We start from the raw sequence: 22,802 nt of genomic DNA on the forward strand, positions 1-22,802 counted from the left end.
TTTCTGTCGGAAAATCCGCTTGTGTGTACACGGCATAATGGATTTCTGGTCCCCCTCTACGTTCTGTGGTTTGTCTCACACATACATCATTACAGAATATACTAGTGACATAGGGGTTGGAGACAACAGTGTGACGGATCCTAAAGAACCTTAAGCAGTGGTATCACTACAATGTAAGGTGGAACAGACGAGGGGAGGTGTAAGTATGATCCGTTGTCCTTGCTGGGAGCACTTTTTTATACTTATTCCACACAGCAAATTGTTTTACAGCAAATCTGTTACATTGTTTTGATTGAGCTAAGCAGGGAGTTGTTTTGTCCATAAATGTTAACCTGGGTGGTCAATAATTGTTTAGCTATTTTGAGTTGTTTTTTTTTTTTGTTTTTTCCTATAAAGATTTTTATTAAATGATCAAATGTGTAATAAGAATAGTACAGTTACAGATTGATTACATTTTGAGTTTTTTTTTAAATCATGCAATAGATTTTTTGGGGTTAAATTAAATGAGTTTATAGCATGTGCAGTATTATTGAGTATTTTACAATAATATATTATAGAATGGCAAAAAATGTACCCAAGTCAAAATGTATAAAACACTATAATTTTCATCAACCTGGATAAAAGAAAAACACTGGAAATATACGTGCATGACCATAAAAAAATTCCCAAGAAAACCAATAATTCCAATACAGCAATAAAAAGATGCATGAATGGCTAGCATAAATAGACTTTTTTGTATGACTCTAAAAGAAAACGTTCCATAAACCATCTCACAAGTACATAATGTGGTGTCTGTCTGAATAATGACAAGCAGGAGGTACTGTACGTATAACATAACTGTTAGCACAAAGATTTTCCCCTAAACATAGTAGGATTCAGCACTGCTATGACACCCTCTAGTGGTAATGCTTTACGCTACATGATGTCTATAAAAATAAAGCATTTTCAACACAATGCAACAGCAGTGGAATTGAAAATAATTATAAAAAACTACTGCAAAGGTACATAGTATCTCACAGATTACCACAAGAATATCCTCGTAACCCCAATACACAATTCCAAGGCTGTTCAGAAATAAGCAAATTTTTACACACATGGTGGACCTTCTCCATTGTTCATAGCTAAGTGCTCAGGTGTAGGGATGAGCCGAAAACCCCCCTGTTCGGTTCGCACCAGAACATACCAAATAGGCAAAAAATTTGTAAGAACACACGAACACCGTTAAAATCTATGGGACACGAACATGAAAAATCAAAAGTGCTAATTTAAAGGCTTATATGCAAGTTATTATCATAAAAAATGTTTGGGGACCCGGGTCCTGCCCCAGGGGACATTTATCAATGCAATTATTTTTTTTAAACAGCCATTTTTTGGGAGTAGTGTTTTTTAATGCTTAAAGTGAAACAATAAAAATTAAATATTCCTTTAAATATCGTGCCGGGGGGGTATCTATAGTATGCCTGTAAAGTGGCACATTTTTTCCGTGTTTAGAACAGTACCACAGCAAAATGACATTTCTAAAGGAAAAATTGTCATTTAAAACTAATCGCGGCTGTAATTAATTGTTGGGTCTCGGCAATATGGATAAAACTCATTGAAAAAAGGGACATGGGTCCCCTCCCCCAGTCCAAAATAAAAAAAATGCGTGGGTGTCCCCCTAAAAGCCATACCAGGCCCTTCAGGTCTGATGTGGAAATTAAGGGGAACCCTGCCCCAAATTTATAAAAAAAATGGCGTTGGGGTCCTCCCAAAAGCCATACCAGAGCCTTCAAGTCTGGTATGGATTTTAATGGGAACCCTGCGCCATTTTTTTTTTTAAATGGCATAGGGGTCCCCCTCAAAATCCATAACAGACCCTTATCTGAGCATGCAACCTGGCAGGCCGCATGAAAAGAGGGGGGACAAGAGAACGCCCCCCCTCCTGAACTGTACCAGGCCACATGCCCTTAACATGGGTGGGTGCTTTGGGGTAGCCCCCAAAGCACCTTGACCCCATGTTGATGGAGACAAGGGCCTCATCCCCACAACCCTTGCCCAGCGGTTGTGGGGGTATGCAGGTGGGTGGCTTATCGGAATCTGGAAGCCCCTTTAACAAAGGGACCCCCAGATCCCGGCCCCCACTATGTGAATTGGTAACAGGGTACATTGTGCCTCTACCACTTCACAAATAAAGTGTAAAAATGGGTAAAAAAGACAAGAGACGGCTTGGGACAAGTCCGTTGGGCACTGCTTTGGCGCCCAACGACCTATAAAAGATGCTCCAAGTCCTGACCTCAGCTTGTTTGACCCTGCTTAGTTACCTGCCTGATTGCCTGTTGCCAAGACCCAGCCTGGATTCTGACTAATCTCTGCCTGCCGTTTATGCTGTTTACCCTGATGGGTATGACCCAGCTAGTCTGACTCCGCTTCTGTCTGCTGACCTGCATCCGCTGCTCTTAAAACCTGTACCTGCTGAACTGCATCCACTGCTCTGCAAACCTGCACCTGCTGACCTGCATCCACTGCTCTGAAAACCTGCACCTGCTGACCTGAATCCGCTGCTCTGCAAACCTGCACTTGCTGACCTGCGTCAGCTGTTCTGCAAACCTACACCTGCTAACCTGCATCCATTACACCTGTTGACCTGCATCCACTGCTCCCTGTACCAGCTGTTCCAGCTTCTACTTGGTTACACTACTCCAAGCAGTGAGGACCGAACAGGCACCCTTACCTCACCGTGCTCTTACCATCACTGTCTCCACTCCAGTAGTCTCTGAGCTGGGGTTGTACGGGAGGTCTCCTTCCGCATGTCAGGCTCACATCTAAGGTACGTTACAGCCAGCTTCAAGCGCCGTCATTGTTTCTGCCAGTGAGTCAGCCTCAGTCACAACTGAGGCCAGATAGTTGGCTGCATTTTTATGCATGAAATTATGTAAAATTCAGCAGCTTAAAATGATGTGGTTCAGTTTGTATTCGGCCATATTTATGGCCATTTGGAAAAGACGGGACCGGCTGACAATTATGCCAAATGCATTTTCCACCACTCTTCTGGCATGGGCCATCTAGTAAATAAAAACCCTCTGGTCCGGGGTCAGGGTTCTCATGGGGAACGGCCTCATCAAATGCTTCCGTAGCGCCACAAAGACATCTGCCACAAAGACAAATGGGAGGCCCATGTGCTGGAGATGGCAAACCCCAAGCTGCCATTCTGGAGACGCCTGTAAAATTCAGTCTGGGCAATGACTTCACCATCCGATATACAGCCATTCTTCCCCACGTCCAGATACAGAAACTCATAAGTCGCTGACACCACCGCCCGCAACACAATACTACTGTACCCCTTGTAGTTGTAGTAATATGACAGTTGGGGGGGGGGGTGGGACGATCCGGACGTGCTTCCCATCTATTGCACCACCGCAGTTGGGAAAGTCCCACTGCTAGTTGAATTGGGAGACCACAGTGTCATGGTTATGCAGTAATATTCCTCTGTTTGCTTACCTCTCCTCATGTGTTCAGACTACGAGGCCAGCCACTTCCACCTGGTGCATTTTATAACCTCTCCTCTAAGCATGGCTCCACCCCAGGCCCTATCAGGGAACCCTATATTAACCTGTGCACTGCAAGCCAGTGGGGCTGATCAACCATTGTGTATTCACTGTGTGTTTGGCTTTGTGGTTCCTGCTTGCCATGTGCTCTACATTTGTCTCTGTTATTGACCTTGGCGTGTTCTCAACAATTCCTGTCTGCTTGTGACCTTGACCTTTTGGCATGTCCCTGACCATCCCTGTCTGCCTGTGACCCTGAACCTTTGGCATGTACTCTGTTGTTCCTGTCTGCTAGTTGCCCTGACCTCTCCCTTATCCCTTTACTATCCTTGTTGTTCCAGCCTGCTGTTTCCTTCTCCTGTAGTCTACCGTGAGCGTGAGCTGTGAGACCCTAGGGGCCACGACCTGGAGCCAGACTGCAGCAAAGTCCATCCTCACCACTAGAGGCTCTGGTGAACACCTGCTGGCTCTTTAGACTCCGTGCCCTGGGGAATCTATGCTCTAGCTCCCATTGGGATCTGTGTTAGTGATCCAGTAGACCTGCATCCTATATCTCGCTGGGTACAATCCACAGCAGTCAGTCCTAAGGTCCACTACCTTAGCGGTGCACGTCTGACTCCTACGGAGTGCATCTGTCACCTGGTCTCAGGTGACCTGACACAGAGTCTGCCATTTCTGTGGGTTGGAAGGAAACTGTGGAGTCTAACAAGGAAATAAAAATTAGTACTTTTGTACATAACATTGCAAGCAGTGCCTAGACACAAACATTCCTGGCCAACATAAGTAGAGCATTTATTGAAATGGGTATTTAAAGACCAAGTGTAAGGTCCACTTATCAGATTCCTCACCCCTTCTGATGGCCCATTGGAAAACTTTTATGGTGGTGAGAATGTTTTGGACAAGTAACTGTCTCCACTTCACTGAGAGCTAAATGCATAAATAATGTGTGTTACTTTGGCCAGCCCTTACTAACACTATTGACAGCCCACTGGATAGGTAAGAAGTGTCATAATACAAAAATATGAATACACACTGTGCAACTTGAAGCATATTTTTACATTCTGCAATTACCTATCAGGATAATAGGAGAACAAAACTTTAACCAGTACACATTTGAAAGTATTCTGGCAGGCACTTGCACTACATGCTTTGGTGAATTCATCCATAAATATGAAGGTATGTATAGTGTGTATGGGTTTGGCAAAGTCAGCAGATAGCAATACTCTATCGGCTGACTTAGCAGTTGGGGGGGGGAGGAGAGTTCCAAATGAGTTTTGCCCCCCCCCCCACCAAAAGAGCCTCTTGCACTATGCCTGAATTTATTGACAACAATAACATTTGTACACATTTTAGGGGGTGTTTAGGTTAAGCACTACAATGGAGCTGACAAAATACATTGTTAAGTGACTAGGCTAGGTGTGTATGGGCCCAGGATAGTATGCTGGGGAGGTTAGTGAAGACAAATATTCTTGAAGGACAAAAAATTAGCATTAAAAGCTTATAGCATGCATGAGGACAAAGAGAACATTCACAACATATTACAATCATGGTAATTATGGAATGATGAAATAAATACATTAGCAAACATTAAATAAATACAATGTGATGTTAAAGGATAAAACTTACCTTAATATAGTCCTTCTGCAGGACCTGAATGATAGCAGAACAGGTCTCTGGAATAATGATACCCAGAGCCTGGGGGGAGATCCCAGTCATGAACTTGATATCCTGGAGACTTTTGCCCGTCTCCAAGTACTGCAAGGTGGCGACGAGCCTTTGCTCGGGAGTGATGGCTTACCGCATGCAGGTGTCCTGCTTGGTAATATGGGGGATAGGAAAACCAACAGACGGTGAAAAAATGGATCCGTCATCCGCAGATAGTTCCTGAAATCGTCAGGATTATTCTCCTGGAGCTCCCGCAGCAAAGGCATATGAGAGAATTGGTCATGATTAAGTAACCAATTCTTGGTCCATGAACTCCTCCCTGTTCATGGACTGAACTTGGGTCAAAACAATAACTCCAACACCAACCCAACAACAGTACAAACTCTACGACGAGTACGTAACCACAACATGGCTAGAAAACAGTTGGCTGCTCAGAACAAACTGACAGAATGTACTGAAAATCAGAAAGGACCTGAGAAGAACAAGTTGAAAAATCAGAAACGAGCGGACAAGAACGCACTGAAAAACAGAAGCGAACTATAAATAGAACACATTGAAAGACATGAACAAACTGACAACATGCACTGAAGAACAGATATGAACCGACAAGCACAAACTGAAAAGCAGAAACAAACTGAAAAGCACAAGGCTGAATAGTGCAAATCATCTCTCACCAAACTTCTACTAACACGAGATAAACACGAGATTAGCAGAAGGAGCCCAAAGGGTGGCGCACTGTCTATTGAACTTCCTTTTTATCTGCTCGTCGTACGTGTTGTACGTCACCGCTTTCCCACGTTCGTAATTGTTGACTAACAATTGTGTGACCGTGTGTATGCAAGACAAGTTTGAGCCAACAACCTTCGATCAAAAATTCACGGTTTTGTTGGCGGAAAGTCCGATCAGGTGTATGCAGCATTAGAATGTTGGGGGTATTACTTAGGCACTGGGAGGCAGAGAAATAGGACGCTTTCACCCAAACCCAAACGTAGGCGGTATTTCTCTGGGCTTCATTGGTGTTTGGCCAGTGGTAGAACATTAGAAATACAATATACTAAATGCTTACAGTGCATTATCTAAAGTAAATATGTTACTTTTCCCAGTATGTGCAAAGTACGGGTTCAATTTTCAGCTGAATTCCAAGCAGATATTTAAAAGAAAAATTTGTATTCCATGAAAAAGCATTAATATTATTTTAAAAATCTACTAGTGAATGTACCCGAATTTGTATTTATAAATCAACTGATTCTCTGTGCAGCAACAGTGGGAAAAGAAAGGGGATTAGAAGAGCTGGCATCAAGAGAAGACATTTGACACTCTTTTTAAGTCCACCCGGAAATCATACGTTTTTCTTCTCACTTTTGCATATACCAGTATCCTCTTTTGCATTCTCCAAAGCAACCCTTTTTCAGTCAAGGCACCCTTTAAAATTATGAACAATGTTGAGGTACCATTTCTAAAATGTAAAAACCAATAGTTTAACATAATGCAGCAACATTCACACATGTAGGACACCCAACTTTAGAGGTGATTTATTTTTCCAAAACAAATATACCTTTGCACACTGGTACTGACTAGTATTCCAGTGTTTCTCTTCTCCCACAGTTTTTCTCCCTCACTCAGTTAATGTGACCCCACTGCTGATGGAGAGGCACATAAGGATGCTGTTTAGGCACCCTTCATCCCCATTAAAAACTAATGACATCATTGGTTGTTAGGATGCCAGTGGCTGGAAGGTTGTAACTATGTACAATGTAGCTTTGTCCAAGCAGGCCTGATCCACCTGTTTTGGGGACATTTTTAGGCATTTTGCAAAGGCACCCCTGAAGAATCTAGAAGGCACTCCAGGGTGTCTGGGCGCCCTGGTTAAAAAAAAAGGCTGCTCTATAGTAGAAAATATATAGCAATCCAACAACCTCTTCATAGTGGTCACGCAGGTTTGGAGACCTAAGGCTTGAAGTGTGCACATCTTACCAATAAATCCCCCAGAGAGGTAGATGAGTGTACTGACTCTATATGGGTCAACCAGTCAATTATGGAAACTGACCAGTAGCAACAAAAAATGTATAACTTATATAATATTAAACATTTCTTTCAAGTGAAAAAAGTTGCACACCAATGATGTTCCTTCATTTCCTCAAGCTTTATATCATTGAACAATGAATACTGATAGTTCCCACTTTGAGAATGCCCCTTCAGATGCCTGTCACATTTTCACTGGCTTCAGCACAGAGTATGATTTTGCAAAACTTTTGTTGCCATATGCTGTAATTCAATAACCCTTGAACTGGCTGGAGAGTGTATAACAGAAAATAAATAAAACATGTATTTTATTTTAAAGCAAACCTGTAATTTCCTATGCAGGGCACAGCAACAGTTTTTCTTTTTTGCCTCATTCAGAGTAGCATATATCTTTAATTCATTCCCCTGCACTATGTTCAGCTTTTTAAAACAAGGAAAGAAAGCCCTGTATAGGTGCTTAGTTGCCCGATTTGGAACCTACACAGGGTTAAGACCAATCCTCAAGCACGTTAAAGCTTACCTGTTGCTTTGCTCTACATAAGCAAAGCATAGATTTGCTTTCAGGTTTAGTGCTTGAGAAATCCAAAGAGCCAACCACAAAGCACTAAATGTATTGCAATAAAATAGCTGTCGCATTTTGCCAATGTCAATTGAAGTCCAGGACCCTTAACGCAAATCTGTAATTTGTAGTGCACGACAAAGCAATAGGCTAATGTTTAGTTCCCCTTCCTCATTAACCTATACTTTTGCTATTCTGCAGCTCTGTTCATTGCTTACACAGTAGCATGGGATCCCCATGTGACAATGCTGTTTGCTCCAAAGCTGTCAAATGGAGTTAGTCACATACTTACCCTTAACTCCAATGCCGCGTACACACAACCGTTTTTTCCGTCAGAATAAACTCTAACGGTCTTTCCGACTGAGTTTCGCTGAAATGGACTTGCCTACACACGATCGCACCAAAGTCTGATCGTTTAGAACGTGGTGACGTTGGCCGGGACTAGAAAAAGGTAGTTCAATAGCCAGTAGCCAATAGCTGCCCTTGTGTCGTTTTTGGTCCGTCAGAAGAGCATATAAACAAACGATTTTCTCAATAGGAATTGATTCAGTCGGAAAGATTTAAAACATGATCTATTTATGGGTCCGTCAGAATTTTTTTTTTTTAAAGTTGATGAAGCCCACACACGATTGGAATATCCGATGAAATTATTCCCTCTCACTTTCCCTGCCGGAATGTCCGACCGTGTGTACACGAACTGCAGAGTAAATTTAGAAATTCTTATCTGCTGGTGATTGGCATAACAGATTGACATCTACTACTTTCAGAATGGAAAGTCTTCAATGGAAGCCTGGATATGTTCCCTTTAAGTCAGGGGTGTCCAAACTTTTTTCAAAGAGGGCCAGATTTGATGAACTGAACATGCTCGAGGGCCGACCATTTTGCCTGACATTCTTTGAACCATTAAAATTCGGTCTAAGTGTGTTCGGCCGAGCACTAATACACTACCCAACAAGAATTCTCATGCCTTTGTGGCTGTGTGTGGTGAAGAGATGAACTCAAGTGTATTATTTGGATACACCGTATTTTTTGGGGTATAACACGCACCTTCACTTTAAGAGGGAAGCTTCAGGAAAAAAAAAAAAAAATTTAAATAAAGAACTGAAGCAAAATAAGGGTCAGTGCCCATCTGCAGACCCACAATTGCCAGGAACGCAGCGCCCACCATTGCCAGGAACACAGCGCCCACCATTGCCAGGAACGCAGCGCCCACCATTGCTAGAAATGCAGCGCCCACCATTGCCAGGAATGTACCCACCATTGCTAGAAATTCACTCACCATTGCCAGGAATGCAGCGCCCACCATTGCTAGGAATGCAGCGCCCACCATTGCTAGGAATGCAGCGCCCACCATTGCTAGGAATGCAGCGCCCACCATTGCTTGGAATGCAGCGCCCACCATTGCTAGGAATGCAGTGCCCACCATTGCCAGGAATGTACCCACCATTGCCAGGAATGCAGCCCCACCATTGCTAGAAATTCACTCACCATTGCCAGGAATGCACCCACCACTGCTAGAAATTCACTCACCATTGCCAGGAATGCAGCCCCACCATTGCCAGGAATGCAGCCCCACCATTGCACGGAATGCAGCCCCACCATTGCACGGAATGCAGCCCCACCATTGCACGGAATGCAGCCCCACCATTGCACGGAATGCAGCTCCACCATTGCCGGGAATGCAGCCCCACCATTGCCGGGAATGCAGCCCCACCATTGCCGGGAATGCAGCCCCACCATTGCCGGGAATGCACCCACTATTGCCAGGAATGCAGCCCCACCATTGCCGGGAATGCACCCACCATTGCCAGGAATGCAGCCCCACCATTGCCGGGAATGCACCCACCATTGCCGGGAATGCAGCCCCACCATTGCCAGGAATGCACCCACTATTGCCAGGAATGCAGCCCCACCATTGCCGGGAATGCACCCACTATTGCCAGGAATGCAGCCCCACCATTGCCGGGAATGCACCCACTATTGCCGGGAATGCAGCCTCCATTGCAGCCACCATTGCCAGAAATGCAGCCACCATTGCCAGGAATGCAGCCACCATTGCCAGGAATTCACCCCCAATTGCTAGGAATGCAGCCACCATTGCCAGGAATTCACCCACCATTGCCAGGAATTCACTCACCATTGCCAGGAATGCAGCCACCATTGCCAGGAATTCACTCACCATTGCCAGGAATGCAGCCCCACAATTGCAATTGCCAGGAATGCAGCCACCATTACCATCAGTGCAGCCATGGAGGGCAGGACGAGCGCCAAAGACATCTTACAGGAGAATTTCCTGTTTACACAACGGCCCCTTTAAGAGAAAGTCCCGCCTCCTCTGATGGACAGAACAGTCGTCCAATGGCAGAGATGGGACTTCCTATTACAGCTGCCATGTACACAGGAATTTCTCAGCCTGTGTGCACGGCACTCGTCCTGCCTCCTCCCTCCAAGGCAGCTGGACTATATATCTTTTGTGACCCCGGCGCTGGGAGATCGCCGGGGGCCACAAAAGATGTATATGTTTAAATAACCAGGCGGGCCGTTCAAAACCGGACCGCGGGCTGCGATTGGCCCGCGGGCCGGACTTTGGACATGCCTGCTTTAAGTGGATGTAAACCTGATTGATGACATTTGAGCTGGGCACATATATCTGCAGAGTTTTCTTTATCTCTCTTCAAAGCATGTCCCATAGCTGTCCCCTGCTCCGTTCTTCTGTTATCGGTCTGATAACTCCTGACAAGTTCTCCGTCAACTGTAATAAAAGCAGGGGTGGGAGGGGAGGATGCTATAAATAGATTAGCAGAGCCCTGAATGAGTCAACAAACAGAGCTGAAAGTCTCTACCTATGAGGAGAGGGGTTATGTGCCTTTCCTCCAATCATCTGTCTTGGCTGTATGCCCAGGCTTCACTGCAGTGTTGAACAGGAAAAGAAAATCTCCTAACATGATCTAAACTTTCTTTTTTTTCCCCCAAACATTATTTATTGACATTATGAGTTATTTCATGATCTGATCTTTCTAAACAGTATATAAAGCTAAATACTGCAGATACACATGTAAAACTTATGTAGGGAGATTTGTTTCATCCCTGTGTATCATCTGAGACTGTTCACTTCATTGGGTATATTTGAGCGTTTACATCCACTTTAAAGTGGTTGTAAACCCACAAAAAAAAATCCTGCAAAACAAAGACATAATGATATGATGCATAGCATACTAGCTCATTATGAAATACTCACCTTAGATAGAAGCCCCCGCAGCAGTCCCAGTACACTGCTTCTGGTGGCGACATCGCTCCCGGAGTTACTTCTGGGTATTGCGGGCCCGGGCGCTGTAATTGGCCGGAGCTGCGATGATGTCACTCCCCGGTAACGGCACACTAGCTATATCAGTGCTATTGCCGATGACGCACATGCTGATACAGGCGATATCTCCTAAACTGTGCAGGTTTAGGAGATATCCAGGGTAGCTAGGTAGTAGCCAGGGTAGGTAGTAGAAAGTGGATTGTAAGGGTTTACAACCACTTTAAGGCTATGATCATACATACACTGGATACAGAAGAAACTCCTGTGTTACTACAAGCAGTATTTTGGGGGAACCAATGTAGGTTAATGGACTTGAGTTATCTACTGGGGCCCAAAGTTTTTTTTGCTCAGTGCACCTTTTCAACACAAGTGGTGGAGGGTTCAATGGGAGTTATAAATTTGTGCTCAGCAAAACAACGAAACTGAACAAGGTTTAAATATGTCTACTGTCATCTAGGCTGACCCAATTCAGTTTTTAACTAACAAAGCAAAAATGTTATCTGCTCAGATTCGTTTTTAAACAGCACAGGAAAAAGTACATGTAAATAGGGCAAGCCACAGATCAATACAAATATATTCCTAATGTTCTGTGGATTCCCCTACCTGTGTGCACTTTTTATGTGCTGGTTAGAAATTGATCCAAATGGTTGTCATTTTGGCTGTGTTAGATTTGTTTACTTAAAGTGGAGTTCTAGACTTTTTATTTTTATTAAAAGTCAGTAGCTACAAAAAGTGTAGTTGCTGACTTTTAATAAACAGACACTTACCTGTTCCACAGTCCAGCGATGCGGACGAACGGAGGGTCGCTCCTCTCTCCCTCATCTCCACCGTCGCCTCCATTGCCACTCTTGGCACCCGGCCATGACAGCTTTCAGCTTCACGGCCGGGCACGCGCGAGTCACGCTGTGCACCCGGAGTGGACAGGCGATCTCCTGGGACCTGTCACGTGTCCCAGGAGATCACCTAGAGGGAGGGGCCGCCTAAGGCGAAAGGAGGAGTCGCCTTGGCGGTCCCTGGGCGGAAGGAGTAAGTGGGACAGGAAGTCCCCCTCCTAACGAAGCCCCACTCCCCCCCCCCCCCCCAAAAAAAACATTACATGCCAAATGAGGCATGTAAGGGGGCGAGGAGTGCTTAAAAAGGAATTTCCCTTTTTGGATGGAACTCCGCTTTAAGTGATGCTGGGCTTCTGTATGGCTGTATCGTTAAAGCAGATGGGCTACCTCCAAGGAATACCTGCTCTCATTTTTTTTCTTTGCTGTATGCTGCATATGGCCAATGTTGGGAGCTTAGAAAGTATGGGGGTTAGGGGCTACACTTTGCAGAGGCACCTTGACAGAGCAGTGTAACTTCACATGTACTTGTAAATGTATGCAACAAAACTCTTTGTTTTTAACCTAAAATGTTGAAACCATTTGAAAAATCTTTCTTGCTTTAATCATTCTAATTAACCTGTGGTATTTGTTTTTCTTTGACATCAGGTTCTCCAGTAGTTTCTGCTTCTTTGCCCTGGCAATGGATGTTCAGAGGTTTGGCCTCAGTATTTATCTTGTACAGGTGGTTTTTGGATCTGTAGAGCTCCCTTTTAGAGTCTTGAGTACGGTTCTGGCTGCTTACATTGGAAGACGATTTGCAGTCTCTGGTTTCCTCATTCTGCCTGGAATCCTTATACTGTGCAGTCTGGCAGTTCCCGAAGGCAAGTTTAAGGAAAAATGCTATATTCAATGACTATCATTCTCCACTAAAAATATAAGTAAACATACTGTATGTAACCAAAATAAAGCCTGATCAATAATAGGGATTAAGCTACAGTAGGTTAGTGCTAACAATCTGTGAAAAAAAAAAACATTTCCAAATTTTCAGGGACACTATTGGTGAGATATCTGCTTGGGTTTCTAAGTTTGTACACTTGATGTAACCATTATGAGGAGGTCCCACTCTGACTGTTGGATTTTTACATTTTTTTAAATATTATTGATGAGAATGCAACAGAAGGTGCTAAAATACATAAAAGTAGATGGAAGAATATTAGGAAGCGAGACCTTTCCAGTGGAGACATATAAGAAGACAATCAGGCACCACCAGTACATATCACTTTTGGGTGGAATGACCGTTTAAACAAATCCAAAGATTAACTTGTTTTAACTATTTAGATAAAAAGTGTGGAAGTGGGGTATCTGAATTTGCCAAAGCATTTCATACAGTACTCCATAAATGCTTATGAGGTCTGTTGGCATTGACAATAGTGTATGTACCTGAATAGAAAACCCAGAGGATAGCATATCTTCTGACTGATGGGGTACCAAAAGGCTCTGTCCTAGGATCAATCCTGTTTAACTTATTTATAAATAATGTTGAGGTTGGAATAAGTAGTTCAATATCAGTGTTTGCTGATGATACAAAGCTAAGCAGAGTAATATCCTCACAACAGGATATAACAACTTTGAAAGAAGATCTCAATAAAATAGTGCAGTGGGCAGCTACATGGCAAATTAAGTTTAATATTGAAAAATTTTAAGTAATGCACTTTGGTGGCTAAAAATATAATGCAAGTTACTCGCTGGGGAGAGAACCTGTTAAACACACAGAATGCATAAGAAACTGCAGAGTTTATTTACTAAGACCCCTTTCACACCGAGGGCGTTTTGCAGGCGCTATAGCGTTAGAAATAGCCGCCTACGCTATGGGCATGGCAGTGTGAAAGCCCTCTAAAACTGGAGGGAGCTAAATCTGGTGCAGCTGTGCAAGGTAGCCAATCAGCCTCTAATTTCTGCTTGTTCAATTAAGGTTTGACAACAAAAAATGGTTTCTATGCAGAACTGCACCTGATTTTGCACTCTCCAGTTTTAGCATATCATCCCCAGTGTGCTGTATGCCCTGATCCTTATAAGGCATGTATACAAGTAGAGAACTAATATGTAGCTATGGACCTTTTGATGCACCTATAGAAAAACGCAAAAATATAAAAGCAGAAGTTGTTATCGTTTAACAACTTTAAAATCAAGACTAAAGCCTCATACATACGATCAGACTTTGTACAAACTTTCCTGTGGATTTTTGTACAAAGGGCATCGGCCGAGAACTTGTATTGCATACACACGGCAGGACTTTTTCAGCCAACTTTCACCAAATCACGTGGTTTTTCTGCTCTTTACCACCACCTTTGGTCAACTGCTGTATTGTTGTCTGATCTTTTGCATTGGTTCTGAGCATGCATGTTTGTACTTTGTACAAAAGTCCTATGGTTTTTTTGTACACACGATCAGACTTTGCTCCATCCGAATTTTGTTGCCAGAAAGTTTGTCCGTTCGCACAGCCAACAAAAGTCAGATGAAAACCGAAAAAGATTGTCCAATGGAGTGTACACACGGTCGGATGTTGCTCCAAAGCAGCTAATTTGCATGTTTGTTGTCAAAAAGTCAGATAGTGTGTACGGGCCTCAACAAAGGGCAACAAAGCTGATAAAGGGACTAGAGGACCTCAGTTATGAGTAATGACTACAGACATTAAACTTACATTCCATGGAGACAAGATGCTTAAGAGGAGATAAGATCACAATATACATATATCTAAATGGTGATTCTAGCATAGGGGTTTAACTATTCATTTTAGGTCTCGTAAGAAGACACGTGGCCACTCAATGAAGTTGGATGACAAGAGGTGTCACCTTAAAAGCTGCGGATAAATGAAGTTATCTACTGCACCTAAACTCAGACGATGCTTTCCTATGGCCCCATACACACTGCGTTTAGCGACGGTTTCATTACATGGGGTTTTGTGTGGTTTGAAAAAATTTATTTGACTGCGTCCAGGACTGATTTATCGCAGCTATCTGTACATAACCGCAGGTAATCGCAGTGTACTATTTCGCCTGTGGAACGTGTGGACTGGCATTTTAGCTATATCAATATACAGAGATATGGGAATTGGTAGTGAAATCAGCACATACAAACACAGTCACAGTCATCCTCCACCCTTCAGTTCAGAACACAAACTAGGGCACATTAACCCCTTCACTGCCCTAGAGTTAACCCCTTCACTGCCAGTGACATTTTTACAGTAATCAATGCATTTTTAATCGCACTGATCGCTGTATTGAAACCAATGGTCCCAAAAATGTGACAAAATTGTCCGACGTGTCCGCCATAATGTCGCAGTCCCGATAAAAATCTGATTGCCACCATTACTAGTAAAAAAAAAAAAATAAGAATAAAAAAAGTCATAAAACTATCCCCTATTTTGTAGACTCTATAACTTTCGCGAAAACCAATCAATATACGCATATTGCTATTTTTTTTACCAAAAATATGTAGAAGAATATGTATCGGCCTAAACTGAGGAAAATTTTCTTTTTATATATATTTTTTGGGGATATTTATTATAGCAAAAGGTAAAAAAAATGTGTTTTTTTCAAAATTGTCCCGTTTTTGTTTATAGCGCAAAAAATAAAAACCACAGAGGTGATCAAATACCACCAAAAGAAAGCTCTATTTGTGGGGAAAAAAAGGATGTAAATTTTGTTTGGGAGCCACATTCCCCGACCGCGCAATTGTCAGTTAAAGTGACGTAGTGCTGAAACGCAAAAAGTGCTCTGGTCTTTGGTCAGCCAAATGGTCTGGGTTGAAGTGGTTTAAGTATAACTAAAGGCAAAACTTTTTTTATTTTTAGTTATGGATAGAGTGGAGAGGAATTAGAACACCTCTTAGGTTTTATTGCTGTCTGTGTCCCCATGAGGGTTATCTATGCTCTCTACTTGTCCCTTTCATTATCATTGAAAGTGAAAGAAAATCCCACATTTTGGGTTGTCCCCAGAAAAGTAACAGAAGGGAAATCTTCCAATGGGGACACTAGTTTTGGTGCCTAGAGGGTCCCCAAAGTATCCCTTTAATTTGCAGGTATTTCCGCTCACTTCCTGTTTTTTCTTTGGGACAGGAAGCAAAGGTAAGTTTCCACAATGGGACACAGATGGGACACAGATGGCAAAACAAAAAATCTGACAGGGGTTATAACCCTCCCTTACTCTATCCAAAATGTAAAATACATTTTTTTTGCCTATTGTTCTACTTTCACCTTACCAACTATGCAACTATGTAATTAATAATTTTCCTACAAAAAGAATGTAATGTTTTACATCTCCTTACCGTTTCAGTCTGTCACAAGTTATACTTTTTTTTCAACTGACATGTATTTCTCTTTTTTGCAAATATAAGAACTATACTTTGTGAAGTTGACTTCTCTGATTAGCCTTTACCCTGCTCATGCAACTGTCTCACTACTTTTCCCAAAAATCTGCACATAGCTTGAGGGCTGGTTCACACCACAATTTCTGCATCCTGGATGCATTTCTGCACGCATTTTTTATTTTTATGCCTTTTTTATGTGTTTCGGTATGTTTTTGAGGTGTTTTGGTGTGTGTCAGTGTGTTTTTCCTTTCCTTTTTTTTTCTTAACCACAATTGAGTACAAGTGCAATTCGATTTTTATGCGATTTCCAGTGCGACTATATGGTGTGACTTGCTTGGGACTTTTATGTTTGTTCAATGTGACTTTGCTCACATAAGTCGCATCAGCAATAGATAAGAAGAAATTCCTATTAGACTATGATTAGATCAGTGTTTTTTCTTTAAACCTCACCTCTCCTCCCAGGTCATCTTTGTTGCCTAAGAACTCTGATACCAAGCACATTCACACGTAAGCGTAACAGAAATTGTGCGTTCCCAGTCACATTTTTTCCCCATGTTTTTCCACATGTAAAATGGCATCGTGCATTGGGCAGCCCATTCATTTGAATACTGTAGGCTGTCCTGCATGCAACAAATACCCCAAATCAGCTCAAGAACCTTTTTGGTCATAGAACGTCGCAAGTATTTTCAGTACAGCATTTGTAGTGTTGTGTCTCGCGGTAAAATACACATCTGCTAACTGTGATTAGGGTGTCATTAACAATTACGCTGCAGTCACATCTCTGCATTTATGAATGTGCCGCTACCATAATGGTAATGCAAACGCGTGTCAAAAACACGTGGCATAGCGTCGGGGACGTCTTTAATATTCATTGGACCCCGGGCAAACATTTTCATGGCCCCAATCCCCTCCCCATGCAATGTCCCTCTCTACCTGCTCTGAGACATACAATAAATAGCAGCTAGACTCAAAATCAGTTTCTGATTACGATTGGTTGCCAGAGGTTACAGCATATCATTACAGCTTACTGACTGGTTGCTAGAGGTTACAGCACATGATTTCTGATTATTGATTGGTTGCTAGAGATTGCTGTACATGAATACTGCTCACTGCTTGGTTGCTAGACGTTACTGCACATCATCTCCTCACTGCTTGCACGCCATGGACTCGGGAGGTGAGCAGACCCATCAATAGACAGAAAACTCCTAAGGATCCTAGAACTACTGGGATCAGTGGCAGTGTTGGGGGAGGGGAGGGTGTGATCAATGGCAATGATAATTTTTTTTACCATCTACCAATATAAAGAGGAGTTTCAACACTGGCTACCAATGTAATGGGGATTTACACTGACCACTAATGTAATAGGAGCATTCACAGTAATCACCAATGTAAAGAGGAATTTACACTGACCACTAATGTAAGGGGAACATTAACATTGGCCACTAGTGTGAATTAAAAGATTGTACACCAAGCCCCAATGTAATGAGAAGATTTACACTGACCTTCATTGTAACTGAGACATTTAGCCTGCATTCACATTTTTGTGTGTCAGGAACGCATGCAAAATCCCTTTCCTGACGCCACAGAAACATGCTGTCCTTTAGTTGATAGACAGCAATGTCATAAATTGTTAATGGCACCCTCATGCATCTGCTGACATGTGCTGTGCAACCATGTGATTTTTGAAAAAGGGGTAGGGACTTTCTTATGTATTTGTAGCGCATAGGGTAGCCCATTGAAATGATTGGGCTATCCTACACGCAACCTACATCTTTATCTACCCTGTCAATACACCATTGCATCCTAAAACCCATGCTAATCTCTGCACCCCAAACCTCCCCTATCCTCTCCACACCAGGTCACCTTCTTCCATTGCGCCGTGTTCAAGTTCTGATACTCACGTGTCCATTGTAGATGCTTTTAGCTGTGGACAGAGGCCTACATGGACACCCTGACCAGTCTTTGGCTATGCAGCCCCATACACAACAAACTGTGATACCCATTTTTCTGCTCTCAATACATCAACCTCAGGGACAACATGTTTACTTGCTTCCTAATAAATCACACCGAATTTCAGATGCCGTTGTAACAAGATAATCAATGTTCTTCATGTTATAGTTGATCGATGTGTATTTTAGCTTCATAATTAGCTGTGTGTATATAATTCCACTATGATAAAAAGTGGACCATTTGTGCAACAATCAGAATTATTTTTTCAGTTGACAGTACACAGAATAAATCACTAATAATATTAATCAGAATCATTATGAATTCTCGTTCATGCAGTGTTCCTCCTGTTATGTTTAATGTTTTGCAGGTGAATGACTGTATATTTATAGTTCTTTATTTATTTCAGACTTAATACTAATGCAGATGTCTCTCACTGTGCTAGCCAAGGGACTTTTTGGTTCTTCCATTGTCTGTGGCTATCTTTATACACCTGAACTCTACCCCACTGTGCTCAGGTAAGCCTATTAATCAGAAAGACCTGGCGTACAAAGTGCTGGTTTTGAGCAAACCAAATGAGTCCATACTACCGCTCTTCATCACACATTCCTTTCGATACATGAAGATATATACAGGAGTATGCCCAGTTACACATTAGGGGCCTCCTTTAACCCAGATTTCTAAAATTATCCCTTCTCCACATTTAACTACACACAATGGAAAAAGTTACTGTGAGGACAAAGAAAACTGTACCATTTAATTCATAAATCAATCCAAACTGCAGTAAAGTCTGTTAATGATACTCCCAAATGAGATCATGTACATGATGTCCTGCTAAATAATGTAAATTGTTCAGACAAAGCAAAGAAGAGCCTCCTTTACTAATGAAAATCTGACTCTCTTTTAGTGGAAGCATTACCGCATACCATTATGGCTTTAAAACTTTGGTTTAAACTGATATATGCTTGATGCTTGGCAATATTTGAATGTTAGACCATTAACCTTTCAATTGCCTTGGTTGTTAGAAAGAAAAAAAACACTAGCAAGTGTTCTCCAAGCAGGCCTCAAGCCTGCATATATGTACATGTACTTGTTATCCTCTGATATTAAGCTCTAACATATATCTTCCATAGGGAGGTTAAATATGAGATTTGAAAACCTCTGTTTATTGCTTAAACTACAGTATCACTATACATAACACAAAAAAAGTTACACTATTGAAAAGCATTATTAATGACCTAGTTGTCACATTTATAACTATGTATTTATTTTTCAGTGTAGGTATAAATATGATTTCTTGTTATGGGGTGACACAGACAGTTTTATTTAATGTTTAGAATTTTTATACGCAATCTCTGCCATAGGAAGATAGTCCACCTAGTAATCCTTAAGATAACTAACAAAACATCGAAGACACTTCTCTAAAGTTTTGAATGATACGACCATTAGACTGAGATGGAACAGCAAGAGACAGATTAATTGTTATACGTGAGTTTCTAAAATTCCAAAGTAAACTGTACTCCTCTGTCAGACACCACATCATCAGAAATTCCATGTAGTTTAACCGATTGCCAATCAGCCGGTGTCATTATACTGGGGCAGGTTGGTACCGCTGGGTGAAGGTGTGTTGGGTGCATCCGGCATCCCGGGCACCCGGCATCTCCGCGGCAATCAGATTCCTTCCAAAATCAAATGATTTATGGCCTGGACCTGGTGATCGGTTCTGGCGAATGGCAGACTGTCCTCTGCCTGTGTTTTCATTACAGAAAGTGATGTCACCTCCCCTCGTGGAGCCCTTTTCGGTTCCATTGCGAGAGGAGAGGACATTTCACCGTGAGTATACAACACTACACTGACACCAGTACACATAGGTACACTTGTCACCCCCCCCCCCCATCACTCCCTGATCGCCACCCCAGTTAACCCTTCACTCCCTGTCACTGTATCACCAAGTGCAGTTTTCAGATTTTTCACTGATCACTGTATTGTTGTCACTTGTGACACTAAACAGCATTAGGATAGATAGTAGTAGGCCCAGGTAGGTTTAGGGCACCCCTATTAACCCCCTTATAAGGGTTTAACCCTCTAATCACCCCCCCCCCCAGTTAACCCATTCACCCCCTGTCACAGTGGCACTAGAATAGTGTACAGATCTCTTTTCTGATCACTGTAATCACTGTATTTGTGTCACTTGTGACTCTAAACAGCGTTAAGGCAGTTATCGGTTGTCGCAGATAGGTTTAGGGTACCTGCCATATAGGCTTTAATAAAGGTTTAACCCCTTGATCACCCCCCAATTAATCCTTTCACTCCCTGTCACTGTGGCATTAGCATAGTGTACAGATCTTTTTTCTGAACACCGTATTAGTGTCACGGTTAGCTAGTTATCATCAGTTAGGCATCAGCATCAGTTAGTGACAATCCCAGACAGCATCAGATTCTAAGCCTTTGATTGTCAGTAGCGCTAACACATACATACACACCATACACCTCCCTTACTAGTATAATGTTTGAACGCATCAATATCTTTGATCTGATTAGAGCTATACTAGCATCCTTGGAAGTATAGTGTTCCCAAAACACTAGTAGTATAGTGTTCCCAAAAACACGGCGTTAGCAGGATCAGCCCAGACACCTGCTCTTTTGCCTGTGAGTCGCACTAGCTGTACCTATAAATTTAGTAGCCAAATTGTTTAAACAGAGGTACACTATGAAGAGGCCTACATGTTGCTGAGCATGAAAAATGAGAGCAAATGGGAAGCCTCACTATCAGATTCAGGCTCAGTATACAAACCCATAGAGAGCAGTACCCTGACAGATAGCGCTGATGACAAAGTAGTGGTCTCTGCTAAGGTCAGGCATACCTGACCCTGTTCTTCTGTTGTTGAGTGCAACAACCACAGGGTTCTCATATGGAGCAGAGAGCCAGTACTAGTGCCGCTCAACCTTCTGGTGAACTGGCAAACACCAGTGGCCTAGTACGCCCTGGCCGTAGACAAACCAGCACTGCAGTGTCACTTGGTGATGTGGTGAGTCTCAAAAGTGCAGTTCAAGCTGGTGCGGTGGCTAGCACAGTTGGTTGGCACTTTTTAGTCATCTTTTTAATTCTGGAATTGATGCATGTGGCACCGTGCAATCTAATCACCGGGGGCTTCCCCCAACGGCTTGTAGATTTCTGACTTAGACGGGGGGGAGAGAGCTTGCTTGAGATATACCAATTTGCTTGCAGTGAAGTGGAGGGACACATGGAATGTTTTCATTCTGTCCTCCATTCATGCAGATACGACAGTCAAAATTCCAACAACGATTGGTGTCGTTGAGAAGCCCCTCTGTGTCCACGAATACAACCTTAACATGGGAGGGGTGGACTTCAACAACTAGATGATGGTGCCATACTTATTTGCCCATAGAGCTAGACACTGGTATAAAAAAGTGTCTGTATACTTATTTAAATTGGCTCTGTTGAACATTTATGTGCTATACAAAGCGTCAGGATGAACTGGATCCTTCCTAAAGTTCCAAGAAGAGATCATCACAGCCTATCTGTTTCCAGACGGTGCTGTGCCCCAATTTCCCAATCCAAATGCAGTGAGCCGGCTGCATGAGAGCCATTTTCCAGAAGTCCTCCATAATACCTCTACCCCAGGGGTGTCCAAACTTTTTTCAAAGAGGGCCAGATTTGATGAAGTGAACATGCGCGAGGGCCGACCATTTCACCTGACATTATTTGAACCATTAAAATTCGGTCTAAGTGTGTTCGTTCGAGCACTAATACACTGCCCAACAAGAATTCTCTTGCCTTTGTGGCTGTGTGTGGTGAAGAGATGAGCTCAGGCGTATTATTTGGATATACCGTATTTATTGGCGTATAGCACGCACCTTCACTTTAAGAGGGAAGTTTCAGGAAAAAAAAAAATTTAAATAAAGAACTGTGAAACAAAATAAGGGTTAGTGCCCATCTACAGACCCACAATTGCCAGGAATGCAGCACCCATCATTGCTAGGAATGCAGCGCCCACCATTGCTAGGAATGCTCTCACCATTGCCAGGAATGCAGCCCCACATTGCCAGAAATGCAGCCCCACCATTGCCAGGAATGCACCCACCATTGCTAGGAATGCAGCCACCATCGCCAGGAATGCAGCCACCATTGCCAGGAATACACCCACTATTGCCAGGAATGCACTCACCATTGCCAGAAATACACCCACCATTGCCAGGAATGCACCCACTATTGCCAGGAATTCACCGAGCATTGCCAGGAATGCACCCACCATTGCCAGGAATGCACCCACCATTGCCAGGAATGCACTCACCATTGCCAGGAATGCGCCCACCATTGCCAGGAATGCGCCCACCATTGCCAGGAATGCACCCACCATTGCCAGGAATTCACTCACCATTGCCAGGAATAAGCTCATCATTGCCAGGAATACACCCACCATTGCCAGGAATGCACACGCCATTGCCAGGAATACACCCACCATTGCCAGGAATACACCCACCATTGCCAGGAATGCAGCCAAAAATTGTTAGGGATTCACTCACCATTGCCAGGAATAAGCTCACCATTGCCAGAAATGCAGCCCCACAATTGCCAG

At 43.0% G+C, this 22,802-nt stretch overlaps 1 protein-coding gene across 1 annotated transcript in view; it reads left to right on the plus strand.

The window, feature by feature from the left end:
• Positions 1–22,802, plus strand: part of LOC143935561 (solute carrier family 22 member 6-B-like) — a 145,733-nt gene that overhangs the window by 105,665 nt on the left and 17,266 nt on the right. Inside the window, exons 7-8 of the mRNA XM_077459529.1 lie at positions 12,553–12,767; positions 18,611–18,719. Coding sequence (XP_077315655.1) covers positions 12,553–12,767; positions 18,611–18,719 — 324 coding nt within the window. The remainder of the gene's footprint in view (positions 1–12,552; positions 12,768–18,610; positions 18,720–22,802) is intronic.

This window comes from Lithobates pipiens, unplaced genomic scaffold (genome assembly GCF_037356315.1).
Source record: "Lithobates pipiens isolate NorthernLeopardFrog02 unplaced genomic scaffold, aLitPip1_a1.2 Scaffold_10, whole genome shotgun sequence".
Classification (NCBI taxonomy): domain Eukaryota; kingdom Metazoa; phylum Chordata; class Amphibia; order Anura; family Ranidae; genus Lithobates; species Lithobates pipiens.